The following is a 14,766-nucleotide window of genomic DNA, read 5'->3' as shown; positions in this document are numbered from 1 at the left end:
TAGGGGGGAGTGACCGGGTGTTGTATGTGGAGGATGAGGGCTGCAGTAGATATCTCAGATAGGGGGGAGTGAGCGGGTGTTGTATGTGGAGGATGAGGGCTGCAGTAGATATCTCAGATAGGGGGGAGTGAACGGGTGTTGTATGTGGAGGATGAGGGCTGCAGTAAATATCTCAGATAGGGGGGAGTGACCGGGTGTTGTATGTGGAGGATGAGGGCTGCAGTAGATATCTCAGATAGGGGGGAGTGAGCGGGTGTTGTATGTGGAGGATGAGGGCTGCAGTAGATATCTCAGATAGGGGGGAGTGAACGGGTGTTGTATGTGGAGGATGAGGGCTGCAGTAGATATCTCAGATAGGGGGGAGTGAGCGGGTGTTGTATGTGGAGGATGAGGGCTGCAGTAGATATCTCAGATAGGGGGGAGTGAACGGGTGCTGTATGTGGAGGATGAGGGCTGCAGTAGATATCTCAGATAGGGGGGAGTGAACGGGTGCTGTATGTGGAGGATGAGGGCTGCAGTAGATATCTCAGATAGGGGGGAGTGAGCGGGTGTTGTATGTGGAGGATGAGGGCTGCAGTAGATATCTCAGATAGGGGGGAGTGACCGGGTGTTGTATGTGGAGGATGAGGGCTGCAGTAGATATCTCAGATAGGGGGGAGTGAACGGGTGTTGTATGTGGAGGATGAGGGCTGCAGTAGATATCTCAGATAGGGGGGAATGAGGCCCAAGAGGGTTTTATAAATAAGCATCAACCAGTGGGTCTTGCGACGGGTATACAGATATGACCAGTTTACAGAGGATTATAGAGGGCAGTGATGTGTCCTATAAGGAGCAATGGTGGCAAATTTGATGGCCGAATGGTAAAGAACATCTAGCTGCTCGAGAGCACCCTTACCTGCCGATCTATAAATCACGTCTCCGTAATATAGCATGGGTAGGATGGTCATCTGAATCAGGGTTAGTTTGGCAGCTGGGGTGAAAGAGGAGCGATTACGATAGAAGAAACCAAGTCTAGATTTAACTTTAGCCTGCAGCTTTGATATGTGCTGAGAGAAGGACAGTGTACTGTCTAGCCATACTCCCAAGTACTTGTATGAGGTGACTACCTCAAGCTCTAAACCCTCAGAGGTAGTAATAACACCTGTGGGAAGAGAGGCATTCTTCTTACCAAACCACATGACCTTTGTTTTGGAGGTGTTCAGAACAGGGTTAAGGGTAGAGAAAGCTTGTTGGACACTAAGAAAGCTTTGTTGTAGAGCATTTAACACAAAATCCGGGGAGGGGCCAGCTGAGTATAAAACTGTATAATCTGCATATAAATGGATGAGAGAGCTTCCTACCGGCTGAGCTATGTTGTTGATGTAAATTGAGAAGAGCGTGGGGCCTAGGATCGAGCCTTGGGGTACTCCCTTGGTGACAGGCGGTGGCTGAGACAGCAGATGTTCTGACTTTCTACACTGCACTCTTTGAGAGAGGTAGTTCACAAACCAGGCCAAAGACCCCTCAGAGACACCAATACTCCTTAGCCGGCCCACAAGAATGGAATGGTCTACCGTATCAAAAGCGTTGGCCAAGTCAATAAAAATAGCAGCACAACATTGCTTAGAATCAAGAGCAAATGGTGACATCATTGAGGACCTTTAAGGTTGCAGTGACACATCCATAACCTGAGGGGAAACCAGATTGCATACCAGAGAGAATACTATAGACATCAAGAAAACCAGTCAGTTGATAATTGACACATTTTTCCAACACTTTTGATAAACAGGGCAAAATAGAAATAGGCCTATAACAGTTAGGATCAGCTTGATCTCCCCCTTTAAATGAAGGACGAACCGTGGCTGCCTTCTAAGCAATGGGAACCTCACCAGAGAGGGGAGACGGGTTAAAAAGGTCAGAGATAGGCTTGGCGATGATAAGGGCAGCAACCTTAACCTCTTGACGGTCGCCTAGGATAGGGAAAAAAAAGGCCCTAAAGATTTATGTTATACAACGTTTGAACGAACCTAAATAAGAAAAAAATGCATTTTGTTGAAAGAATAGTCCCGCGGCCACGGAGCTTTTGGTGCAGCCTTCAGAACGCGCTAACAACAACAAGCTAATGGAACATAAGGATGAACTTTTTCGAACGAAAATACATTTGTTGTGGACCTGGGATTCCTGGAAGTGCCTAAGGATGAAGATAATCAAAGGTAAGGGATTATTGACAATAGTATACAAGACTAGATTTGATATGCGATTGTTCCAAGATGGCGCTGACCTGTAACGTAGCCTATTGTTCTGAGTATCGCATCCCCTTTTATCGCAAAGTGTGATTACCCAGTAAAGTTATTTTTAAATCTGGCATTACAGGTGCTTTCAAGAGATATTCATCTATAAATCTTAGAATGACAATATTACATTTTAAAAATGTTTTCGAATAGTAATTTAGTAAATTGTAGCGCTGTTTCATCGGATGCATTTGAGGGAAAATTGTTAGTCAACGTTACGCACCGATGTAAAATGCTGTTTTTATATATAAATATGAACTTTATCGAAGAAAAGAATGCATGTATTGTGTAACATGATGTCCTAGGTGTGTCATCTGATGAAGATTGTCAAAGGTTAGTGCTGCATTTAGCTGTTTTTTGGTTATTTGTGATGCATGTGGTTGGTCGGAAAATGGCTATGTGGCTACTTTTACGATATACTCCTCTAACATAATCTAATGTTTTGCTTTTGCTGTAAAGCCCTTTTGAAATCGGACAACGTGGTTCGATTCAGGAGAGGTGTATCTATAAAACTATATAATTTGAAAAAAAAGATTATTACACTTTGTTATGCTAATGAAGATAGGATATTTCACTGGATGTCGAGGCCGCACAGGGGTTAAAGAAGAAAGGGTCTAAACCATCTGTCCCAGATGTTTTTTAGGAGTCAAGTTTAAGGAGCTCCTTTAGCACCTCGGACTTAGTGACTGCCTGCAGGGAGAAACTTTGTAGCGGGGCAGGGGAAAAAGAGGGAGGAGCATCTGGGATAGTCGCATTAGAAGGGGTGGGAGATGAGGAAATGTTGGACGGGCAAGGAAGCATGGATGAGCCAAATAGGAATCCTGACTTAATAAAGTGGTGATTAAAGAACTCAGCCATGTGCTTCTTGTCAGTAACAACCACATCATCAACATTCAGGGATATGGGCAGCTGTGAGGAGGAGGGTTTATTCTCCAGGTCTTTAACCATTTTCTAGAACTTCTTGGGGTTAGAACCACAGAGAGAGAACTGCTCTTTAAAGTAATTAACTTTGGCCTTCCGGATAGCCTGAGTGCACTTATTTCTCATTTGCCTGAACGACAGCCAGTCAGTATGTGTGTGCCGAGCATTTCACCAAAAGCAATTCTTGAGGTGGAGTAACTCTGCAAAATCACGGTCGAACCAGGGGCTGTACCTGTTTTTAATTCTAATTTTCTTTATGGGGGCGTGTTTGTTAACAATATTCCTGAAAATATATAGAAAAGAAGGCGTCTTCGACAGAGGGGATCAAGCTGATTCTGTACCATTTCACAGAGGGGATCAAGCTGATTCTATACCATTTAACAGAGGGGATCAAGCTGATTCTATACCATTTAACAGAGGGGATCAAGCTGATTCTATACCATTTAACAGAGGGGATCAAGCTGATTCTATACCATTTATCAGAGGGGATCAAGCTGATTGTATACCATTTCACAGAGGGGATCAAGCAGATTCTGTACCATTTACCATTGCCCTCGCTAGAACTGGTTTTCCCTGTAATCCATTATTGCCTGAAGTCCGTGACACGTGCATGTCGTTTTGTAAAGTCGTTTTGCCTCTGATGGACGTAGCTGATCTCTTTGAACTCGTCCAAGTTCCCAGTCTCCATCCCGTTGTTAAATGCTGCCATCTATCCACGGTTTCTGGTTTGGATATGCTGACTAGGGGCTAGAGGTCGACCTCTACTAGGGGCCTGCTCTGCCAAACCCTCTACTTTTCACCCACTAATAAACCCACCTAGTCTGAGGCAGGAAGTCATGGAGCCATCCTGCTTCTGGCTAGTCTGACAGCAGGAAGTCATGGAGCCATCCTGCTTCTGGCCAGTCTGACAGCAGGAAGTCATGGAGCCATCCTGCTTCTGGCCAGTCTGACAGCAGAAAGTCATGGAGCATCCTGCTTCTGGCCAGTCTGACAGCAGAAAATCATGGAGCCATGCTGCTTCTGGCCAGTCTGACAGCAGAAAGTCAAGTAGCCATCCTGCTTCTGGCCAGTCTCTCAGCAGGAAGTCATGGAGCATCCTGCTTCTGGCCAGTCTCTCAACAGATAGTCATGGATCCATCCTGCTTCTGGCCAGTCTGACAGAAGGAAGTAATGGAGCCATCCTGCTTCTGGCCAGTCTGACAGCAGAAAGTCATGGAGCCATCCTGCTTCTGGCCAGTCTGACAGAAGGAAGTAATGGAGCCATCCTGCTTCTGGCCAGTCTGACAGCAGAAAGTCATGGAGCCATCCTGCTTCTGACCAGTCTGACAGCAGAAAGTCATGGAGCCATCCTGCTTCTGGCCAGTCTGACAGCAGAAAATCATGGAGCCATCCTGCTTCTGGCCAGTCTCTCAGCAGAAAGTCATGGAGCCATCCTGCTTCTGGCCAGTCTCTCAGCAGAAAGTCATGGAGCTTCCTGCTTCTGGCCAGTCTGACAGCAGAAAGTCATGGAGCCAACCTGCTTCTGGCCAGTCTGACAGCAGAAAGTCATGGAGCCATCCTGCTTCTGGCCAGTCTCTCAGCAGAAAGTCATGGAGCCATCCTGCTTCTGGCCAGTCTGACAGCAGAAAGTCATGGAGCCATCCTGCTTCTGGCCAGTCTCTCAGCAGAAAGTCATGGAGCCATCCTGCTTCTGGCCAGTCTGACAGCAGAAAGTCATGGAGGTATCCTGCTTCTGGCCAGTCTGACAGCAGGAAGTCATGGAGCATCCTGCTTCTGGCCAGTCTCTCAGCAGAAAGTCATGGAGCCATCCTGCTTCTGGCCAGTCTGACAACAGGAAGTCAGGCAGCCATCCTGCTTCTGGCCAGTCTGACAGCAGAAAGTCATGGAGCCATCCTGCTTCTGGCCAGTCTCTCAGCAGAAAGTCATGGAGCCATCCTGCTTCTGGCCAGTCTGACAGCAGGAAGTCATGGAGCCATCCTGCTTCTGGCCAGTCTGACAGCAGAAAATCATGGAGCCATCCTGCTTCTGGCCAGTCTCTCAGCAGAAAGTCATGGAGCCATCCTGCTTCTGGCCAGTCTCTCAGCAGAAAGTCATGGAGCCATCCTGCTTCTGGCCAGTCTGACAGCAGGAAGTCATGGAGCATCCTGCTTCTGGCCAGTCTCTCAGCAGAAAGTCATGGAGCCATCCTGCTTCTGGCCAGTCTCTCAGTAGAAAGTCATGGAGCCATCCTGCTTCTGGCCAGTCTGACAGCAGGAAGTCATGGAGCATCCTGCTTCTGGCCAGTCTCTCAGCAGAAAGACATGGAGCCATCCTGCTTCTGGCCAGTCTGACAACAGGAAGTCAGGCAGCCATCCTGCTTCTGGCCAGTCTGACAGCAGAAAGTCATGGAGCCGTCCAGCTTCATACATTTGATTTGACGTTTTTAACACGGTGGGGTTTCGCAATAATTGTTAAATCAGTTAGTGAGTTCCTCAAAAGTATTTTTTGTAATTCCTATTTAGAGGAATAACACACAGAACTGAGAAGAATTCAAAATCAGGTCAAAGATCAAACAAGACCAAGCGAACAAAAGATACCAAGATAGCAAAAGACACCAAATGAACAAAACTGGACCTTCAAGACAAAGATGTTGCCATTAAATTCTTATTACAATGGGTATAACGTTCTAGCAACATTTTCAAGTCAATCTGGTGTTTGAGAAAGGCAGAGGTTTGTGGGAAATGTGGTTTTACAATCCAGTTATGTTCCCACCTGATTCTACCCTTTTGTGTGGTTTTAATGACAGGTGCAGTGGTTTAGTGTCTGCAACAGAGAGGATGTACAGTGAGGTACAGTAAAGAAAAATATAAACGCAACATGTAAAGTGTTGGTCCCATGTTCAATGAGCTGAAATAAAAGATACCTGAAATTTTACATAGGCACAAAACCCTTTTTTTTTTTTTATAGTTTTTTTCTGTGACAATTTCTCCTTTGCCAAGATAATCCATCACCCTGACAGGTGTGGCATATCAAGAAGCTGATTAAACAGTATGATCATTACACAGGTGCACCTTGTGCAGTTTTGTCACACAATCCAATCCCACAAACGTCTCAAGTTTTGAGGGAGCGTAAAATTAGCATTCTGACTGCAGGAATGTCCACCAGAGCTGTTGCCAGAGAATTGAATGTTCATTTCTCTACCATAAGCCGCCTCCAACATTGTTTTTAGAGAATTTGGCAGTACGTCAAACCGGCCTCACAACCGCAGAACACATGTAACCAGGCCAATCCAGGCACTCCACATCCAGCTTCTTCACCTGCGGGATTTTCTGAGACCAGCCATCTGGACAGCTGATGAAACTGTGGGTTTGCACAAACCAAAGAATTTCTGCACAAACTGTCAGAAACCGTCTAAGGGAAGCTCATCTGCATGCTCGTGGTCCTCACCAGGGTCTTGACCTTCAGTGGGCAAATGCTCACCTTCGATGGCCACTGGCTGGAGAAGTGTGCTCTTCACGGATGAATCCCGGTTTCAACTGTACCGGGCAGATGGCAGACAGCGTATGGAATCACGTGCGCGAGCGGTTTGTTGATGTCAACGTTGGTAACAGAGCGCCCCATGGTGGCGGTGGGGTTAAGGTATGGGCAGGAATAAACTACGGACAACAAACACAATTGCATTTTATCGATGGCAATTTTAATGAACAGAGATACCGTGACGAGATCCTGAGGCCCATTGTCGTGCCATTTATCCGCCGACATCACCTCATGTTTCAGCATGATAATGCACTGCCCAATGTCACAAGGACCTGTACATAATTCCTGGAAGCTGAAAATGTCCCAGTTCTTCCATGAACTGCATACTCACCAGACCTGTCACCCATTGAGCATGTTTGGGATGCTCTGGATCGACGTGTACAACCACATGTTCCAGTTTCCGCCAATATCCAGCAACTTCACACAGCCATTGAAGAGGAGTGGAACAACATTCCACAATCAACAGCCTGATCAACTCTATGTGAAGGAGATGTGCGCTGCATGAGGCAAATGGTGGTCACACCAGATACTGACTGGTTTTCTGATCCACACCCCTACCTTTTTTGTATCTGTGATAAACAGATGTACATCTGTATTCCCAGTCACGTGAAATTCATAGATTAGGGACTAATGAATTCATTTAAATTTACTGATTTCCTTATATGAATTTATATGTAACTAAGTAAAATAATTTCAAACTGTTGCATTTATATTATATATATTATATTTTTGTGTATTGGGGGTGGCAAGTAGCTTAGTGATTAGAGCGTTGGGCCAGCAACTGGGTCCTGAACTTCCTGAGGGGTCGCCCCCAAGGGGTGAAGGTAGGAAACAACATCTCCACTTCACAGATCCTCAACACTGGGGCCCCACAAGGGTGCGTTCTCAGCCATAAGACTGCTGAACAATTAATAAAATCGCCACCGGACAATTTATATTGACCCCCCCCTTCCTTTTGTTCACTGCTGTTACTCACAGTTTATTATCAATGCATAGTCACTTCACCTCTACCAACATGAACAAATTACCTCAACTAGCCTGTACCCAGCACATTGACTCTGTACCGGTACCCCCTGTATATAGCCTCCACATTGACTCTGTACCGGTACCCCCTGTATATAGCCTCCACATTGACTCTGTACCGGTACCCCCTGTATATAGCCTCCACATTGACTCTGTACCATAATACCCTGTATATAGCCTCCACATTGACTCTGTACCGGTACCCCCCTGTATATAGCCTCCACATTGACTCTGTACCGGTACCCCCTGTATATAGCCTCCACATTGACTCTGTACCGGTACCCCTGTATATAGCCTCCACATTGACTCTGTACCGGTACCCCCTTTATATAGCCTCCACATTGACTCTGTACCGGTACCCCCTGTATATAGCCTCCACATTGACTCTGTACCGGTACCCCCTGTATATAGCCTCCACATTGACTCTGTACCTGTACCCCCTGTATATAGCCTCCACATTGACTCTGTACCTGTACCCCCTGTATATAGCCTCCACATTGACTCTGTACCGGTACCCCCTGTATATAGCCTCCACATTGACTCTGTACCGGTACCCCCCTGTATATAGCCTCCACATTGACTCTGTACCTGTACCCCCTGTATATAGCCTCCACATTGACTCTGTACCTGTACCCCCTGTATATAGCCTCCACATTGACTCTGTACCTGTACCCCCTGTATATAGCCTCCACATTGACTCTGTACCTGTACCCCCTGTATATAGCCTCCACATTGACTCTGTACCTGTACCCCCTGTATATAGCCTCCACATTGACTCTGTACCATAATACCCTGTATATAGCCTCCACATTGACTCTGTACCGGTACCCCCCTGTATATAGCCTCCACATTGACTCTGTACCGGTACCCCCTGTATATAGCCTCCACATTGACTCTGTACCGGTACCCCCTGTATATAGCCTCCACATTGACTCTGTACCTGTACCCCCTGTATATAGCCTCCACATTGACTCTGTACCTGTACCCCCTGTATATAGCCTCCACATTGACTCTGTACCTGTACCCCCTGTATATAGCCTCCACATTGACTCTGTACCTGTACCCCCTGTATGTAACCTTGTTAATGTTATTCTTATTGTGTTACTTTTTATTTTTGTCTACTTTATAAATATTTTCTTCTTCTTGAACTGCACTGTTGGTTAAGGGCTTGTAAGTAAGCATTTCATGGTGAAGTCTACACTTGTATTCAGCGCATGTGACAAATAAAGTTTGATTTGATTTACAATACTACTAATAGTCAACAGTTTTTGGAGGCAATATTGCCAGGCAACACACACACACACACACACAGCTCAGAAAAAGTACAGCAACAGTTCTACTTACAGTCAGCAGCAGTGAAGTTGGGCAGCGAGTCGTAACTCTTCTCTACGTTCATTATGTCCTAGAGGAGGAGAGAGGGAAGAGAAGGAAAAGACGGAGGGAAGAGAGGGAAGAGAGGGGGGAAGAGGAGGAAGGGAGGGGGGAAGAGAAGAGAAGGGTGGAGAAATTAACGAGGGAAAGGGGAGCAGCAAATTAAAACCTATTTCTCTTCCTACACCATTCCTTCCTTCCCTGAGCCTTCATTAATCACCAAAAATGTCCCAAATGGCGCCCTATTCCCCATTTAGTGCACTACTTTTGACCAGGGCCCTATGGGGGAATAGAGTGCCATTTGGGACATAGTAGCAACTGTTTCTGAAGACGAGAACCACTGTGTTCATTTCTTCTTCCCCAGTTTATATTAAACACATAAACAGGATTATTAGAGGGACACAGTCATGATATTTACAGGTCAGGTATGAAGTTAGTGCCATGAAATGCTGGCTCAGAATGTAATAAAAAAAACATAGTTAACGATATCATGATCAGTGAAGACTAGTTATTCATGACATTAGTCTGTGTATAGTAGGAGAAATGTCCTCTGGTCTGATGAAACAAAAATAGAACTGTTTGGCCATAATGATCATCGTTATGTTAGGAAGAAAAAGGGGGGAAAATAGATGGCATCATGTGGCAGAAAAATTATGTTTATATATTGAAGCAACATCTCAAGAAATCAGTCAGGAAGTTAAAGCTTGGTGGCAAATGGGTCTTCCAAATGGACAATGACCCCCAAGGATACTTCCAAAGTTGTGGCAAAATGGCTTAAGGACAACAAAGTCAAGGTATTGGAGTGGCCATCACAAAGCCCTGACCTCAATCCTATAGAAAATGTGTGTGCAGAACTGAAAAAGCGTGTGCGAGCAAGGAGGCCTACAAACCTGACTCAGTTACACCAGCTCTGTCAGGAGGAATGGGCCAAAATTCACCCAACTTATTGTGGGAAGCTTGTGGAAGGCTACCCGAAACGTTTGACCCAAGTTAAACAATTTAAAGGCAATGCTACCAAATACTAATTGAGTGTATGTAAACTTCTGACCCACTGGGAATGTGATGAAAGAAATAAAAGCTGAAATAAATCATTCTCTCTACTATTATTCTGACATTTCACATTCTTAAAATTAAGTGGTGATCCTAACTGACCTAAGACGGGGAATTTTAACTAGGATTAAATGTCAGGAATTGTGAAAAACTGAGTTTAAATGTATTTGGCTAGGGTGTATGTAAACTTCCGACTTCAACTGTATATTATTACTGTACCCCCATGAGAAGGGGTGACTACAGTGGATATATTATATATAGTAATAGTATATAGTATTACTGTACCTCCATGATACTGATATAGTAGGAGAAGGGGTGTCTACAGTTGATATATTATAAATAGTAATAGTATATAGTATTACTGTACCTCCATGATACTGATATAGTAGGAGAAGGGGTGACTACAGTTGATATATTATATATAGTAATAGTATATAGTAGTACTGTACCTCCATGATACTGATATAGTAGGAGAAGGGGTGACTACAGTTGATATATTATATATAGTGATAGTATATAGTAGTACTGTACCTCCATGATACTGATATAGTAGGAGAAGGGGGTGACTACAGTTGATATATTATATATAGTAATAGTATATAGTAGTACTGAACCTCCATGATACTGATATAGTAGGAGAAGGGGGTGACTACAGTGGATATATTATATATAGTAATAGTATATAGTAGTACTGTACCTCCATGATACTGATATAGTAGGAGAAGGGGTGACTACAGTTGATATATTATATATAGTAATAGTATATAGTAGTACTGTACCTCCATGATACTGATATAGTAGGAGAAGGGGTGACTACAGTTGATATATTATATATAGTAATAGTATATAGTAGTACTGTACCTCCATGATACTGATATAGTAGGAGAAGGGGTGACTACAGTTGATATATTATATATAGTAATAGTATATAGTATTACTGTACCTCCATGATACTGATATAGTAGGAGAAGGGGTGACTACAGTTGATATATTATATATAGTAATAGTATTACTGTACCTCCATGATACTGATATAGTAGGAGAAGGGGTGACTACAGTTGATATATTATATATAGTAATAGTATTACTGTACCTCCATGATACTGATATAGTAGGAGAAGGGGGTGATGCGAAGGCCTTTGACCATGATGTCTGACAGGTGGTAGGGGTAGAGCATCAGGTGATCTCGGCTGTACTTCAGCAGCTCCTCATAGTACTTCCTCTCATCCTTCCTCACGTGTCTCACTGGACAGACAGGGGGGAGAGAACAGAGACACTTAGATCAGATAGGGACAGGGGGGAGAGGACAGAGACACTCAGATCAGATAGGGGGAGAGGACAGAGACACTCAGATCAGATAGGGACAGGGGGGAGAGGACAGAGACACTCAGATCAGATAGGGACAGGGGGGAGAGGACAGAGACACTAAGATCAGATAGGGGGGAGAGGACAGAGACACTCAGATCAGATAGGGGGGAGAGGACAGAGACACAGATCAGATAGGGACAGGGGGGAGAGGACAGAGACACTAAGATCAGATAGGGGGGAGAGGACAGAGACAGATCAGATAGGGACAGGGGGGAGAGGACAGACACACTCAGATCAGATAGGGACAGGGGGAGAGGACAGAGACACTCAGATCAGATAGGGACAGGGGAGAGAGGACAGAGACACTAAGATCAGATAGGGACAGGGGAGAGAGGACAGAGACACTCAGATCAGATAGGGACAGGGGGAGAGGACAGACACACTCAGATCAGATAGGGACAGGGGGAGAGGACAGAGACACTCAGATCAGATAGGGACAGGGGAGAGAGGACAGAGACACTAAGATCAGATAGGGACAGGGGAGAGAGGACAGAGACACTCAGATCAGATAGGGACAGGGGGGAGAGGACAGAGACACTCAGATCAGATAGGGGGGAGAGGACAGAGACACTCAGATCAGATAGGGGGGAGAGGACAGAGACACTCAGATCAGATAGGGGGGAGAGGACAGAGACACTCAGATCAGATAGGGGGGAGAGGACAGAGACACTCAGATCAGATAGGGGGGAGAGGACAGAGACACTCAGATCAGATAGGGACAGGGGGGAGAGGACAGAGACAGATCAGAAATGGACAGGGGGGAGAGGACAGAGACACTCAGATCAGATAGGGACAGGGAGAGAGGACAGAGACACTCAGATCAGATAGGGACAGGGGGCGAGGACAGAGACACTCAGATCAGATAGGGGGGAGAGGACAGAGACACTCAGATCAGATAGGGACAGGGGGGAGAGGACAGAGACACTCAGATCAGATAGGGACAGGGGGGAGAGGACAGAGGCACTTATATATAGTAATAGTATATAGTAGTACTGTACCTCCATGATACTGATATAGTAGGAGAAGGGGTGACTACAGTTGATATATTATATATAGTGATAGTATATAGTATTACTGTACCTCCATTATACTGATATAGTAGGAGAAGGGGTGTCTACAGTTGATATATTATATATAGTAATAGTATATAGTATTACTGTACCTCCATGATACTGATATAGTAGGAGAAGGGGTGACTACAGTGGATATATTATATATAGTAATAGTATATAGTAGTACTGTACCTCCATGATACTGATATAGTAGGAGAAGGGGTGACACTCAGATCAGATAGGGACAGGGGGGAGAGGACAGAGACACTCAGATCAGATAGGGACAGGGGGGAGAGGACAGAGACACTCAGATCAGATAGGGGGGAGAGGACAGAGACACTCAGATCAGATAGGGACAGGGGTAGAGGACAGAGACACTCAGATCAGATAGGGGGAGAGGACAGAGACACTCAGATCAGATAGGGGGAGAGGACAGAGACACTCAGATAGGGACAGGGGGGAGAGGACAGACACACTCAGATCAGATAGGGACAGGGGGGAGAGGACAGAGAAACTCAGATCAGATAGGGACAGGGGGAGAGGACAGAGACACTCAGATCAGATAGGGACAGGGTAGGACAGGACAGAGATACTCAGATCAGATAGGGACAGGGTAGGACAGAGACACTCAGATCAGATAGGGACAGGGGGGAGAGGACAGACACACTCAGATCAGATAGGGACAGGGGGGAGAGGACAGAGACACTCAGATCAGATAGGGGGGAGAGGACAGACACACTCAGATCAGATAGGGACAGGGGGGAGAGGACAGAGACACTCAGATCAGATGGGGGGAGAGGACAGAGACACTCAGATCAGATAGACAGGGAAGAATAGACACTCAGATCAGATAGACAGGGTAGGACAGACACTCATATCAGATAGACAGGGTAGGACAGACACTCATATCAGATAGGGAAGAATGGACACTCAGATCAGAGATCGGATAGGCAGTAGTGTTTCACCTGTTTCCCTGCAACTGCAAAAGATATGATTAAAATGGTTTAGAAAAACATTTTCGGAATGGTAAAAGGTTACGAACGATCACCAAAAATGAAAACTAGATAAGCAGGAAGAAACGTCATGGAATGGTCTCCATTGGTTTAGTTATAATGTTTTAGTCACTCAGGAAGCATAAGCCATGGCAGAATGTGTGGAATTGCAGGTAATTAGCTGTACAACTGCACATTTCTCCTGTCAGCCCCATAACAATATGTGTGGAATTGCACTGCTGCAATGGGCAGGGTAGGAAAGCTGGGATTTAGAAAGAACAGACCACGTAATCAAGCATCTCAGAGCAGGAGTGTTGATCTTATTGACTCTGATCTAAAAGGCACAACTGATCTTAAATCAGCACTTCCAACTCCACAGATTCAGGTGTGTCCCACTCAGTCTATCTGAATTACCCCTGTTCCTTTAAAGTACTACACAAGTCATGTCAAAAAAGTACAAGACTCATCAAGTGCTCCAGTTACATTTTTGGAAGGGATCCAATGCAGTGAAGTATATTTTACTGTAATCAACCCTGTATTCTAGTCCTGGTTCATCCTATATAACTACTGCTGTCCACTTCATATGTATATACTGTATTCTATATAACTACTGCTGTCCACTTCATATGTATATACTGTATTCTATATAACTACTGCTGTCCACTTCATATGTATATACTGTATTCTAGTCCTGGTTCATCCTATATAACTACTGCTGTCCACTTCATATGTATATACTGTATTCTAGTCATGGTTCATCATATATAACTACTGCTGTCCACTTCATATCTATATACTGTATTCTACGTCCTGGTTCATCCTATATAACTACTGCTGTCCACTTCATATGTATATACTGTATTCTAGTCCTGGTTCATCCTATATAACTACTGCTGTCTACTTCATATGTATATACTGTATTCTACGTCCTGGTTCATTCTATATAACTACTGCTGTCCACTTCATATGTATATACTGTATTCTACGTCCTGGTTCATCCTATATAACTACTGCTGTCCACTTCATATGTATATGCTGTATTCTAGTCCTGGTTCATCCTATATAACTACTGCTGTCTACTTCATATGTATATACTGTATTCTAGTCCTGGTTCATCCCATATAACTACTGTTGTACACACCTGTTCTATCTATATACTGTCCATACTGTCTATGCACAGCATTATATATATGCTATACACAC

The 14,766-nt window shown here is 44.8% G+C and overlaps 1 protein-coding gene across 3 annotated transcripts in view; it reads right to left on the bottom strand.

Annotated features, from left to right (window-relative positions):
- The window catches only part of LOC115190951 (protein FAM91A1), a 114,820-nt gene that overhangs the window by 96,918 nt on the left and 3,136 nt on the right, over window positions 1-14,766 (bottom strand). Inside the window, exons 3-4 of one of the 3 annotated variants that reach the window (XM_029748993.1) lie at window positions 11,245-11,396; window positions 9,075-9,132 (exon numbers count right to left, since the gene is read on the bottom strand). In XM_029748993.1, the coding sequence (XP_029604853.1) occupies window positions 9,075-9,132; window positions 11,245-11,396 (210 nt within the window). Of the gene's footprint in view, window positions 1-9,074; window positions 9,133-10,765; window positions 10,812-11,244; window positions 11,397-12,763; window positions 12,778-14,766 lie in introns of those variants that run through there. The other 2 variants (XM_029748995.1, XM_029748994.1) reach the window with 2 other exon arrangements.

This window comes from Salmo trutta, unplaced genomic scaffold (genome assembly GCF_901001165.1).
Source record: "Salmo trutta unplaced genomic scaffold, fSalTru1.1, whole genome shotgun sequence".
Taxonomy (NCBI): Eukaryota; Metazoa; Chordata; class Actinopteri; order Salmoniformes; family Salmonidae; genus Salmo; species Salmo trutta.
This window is presented reverse-complemented; position numbering and strand designations above follow the sequence as displayed.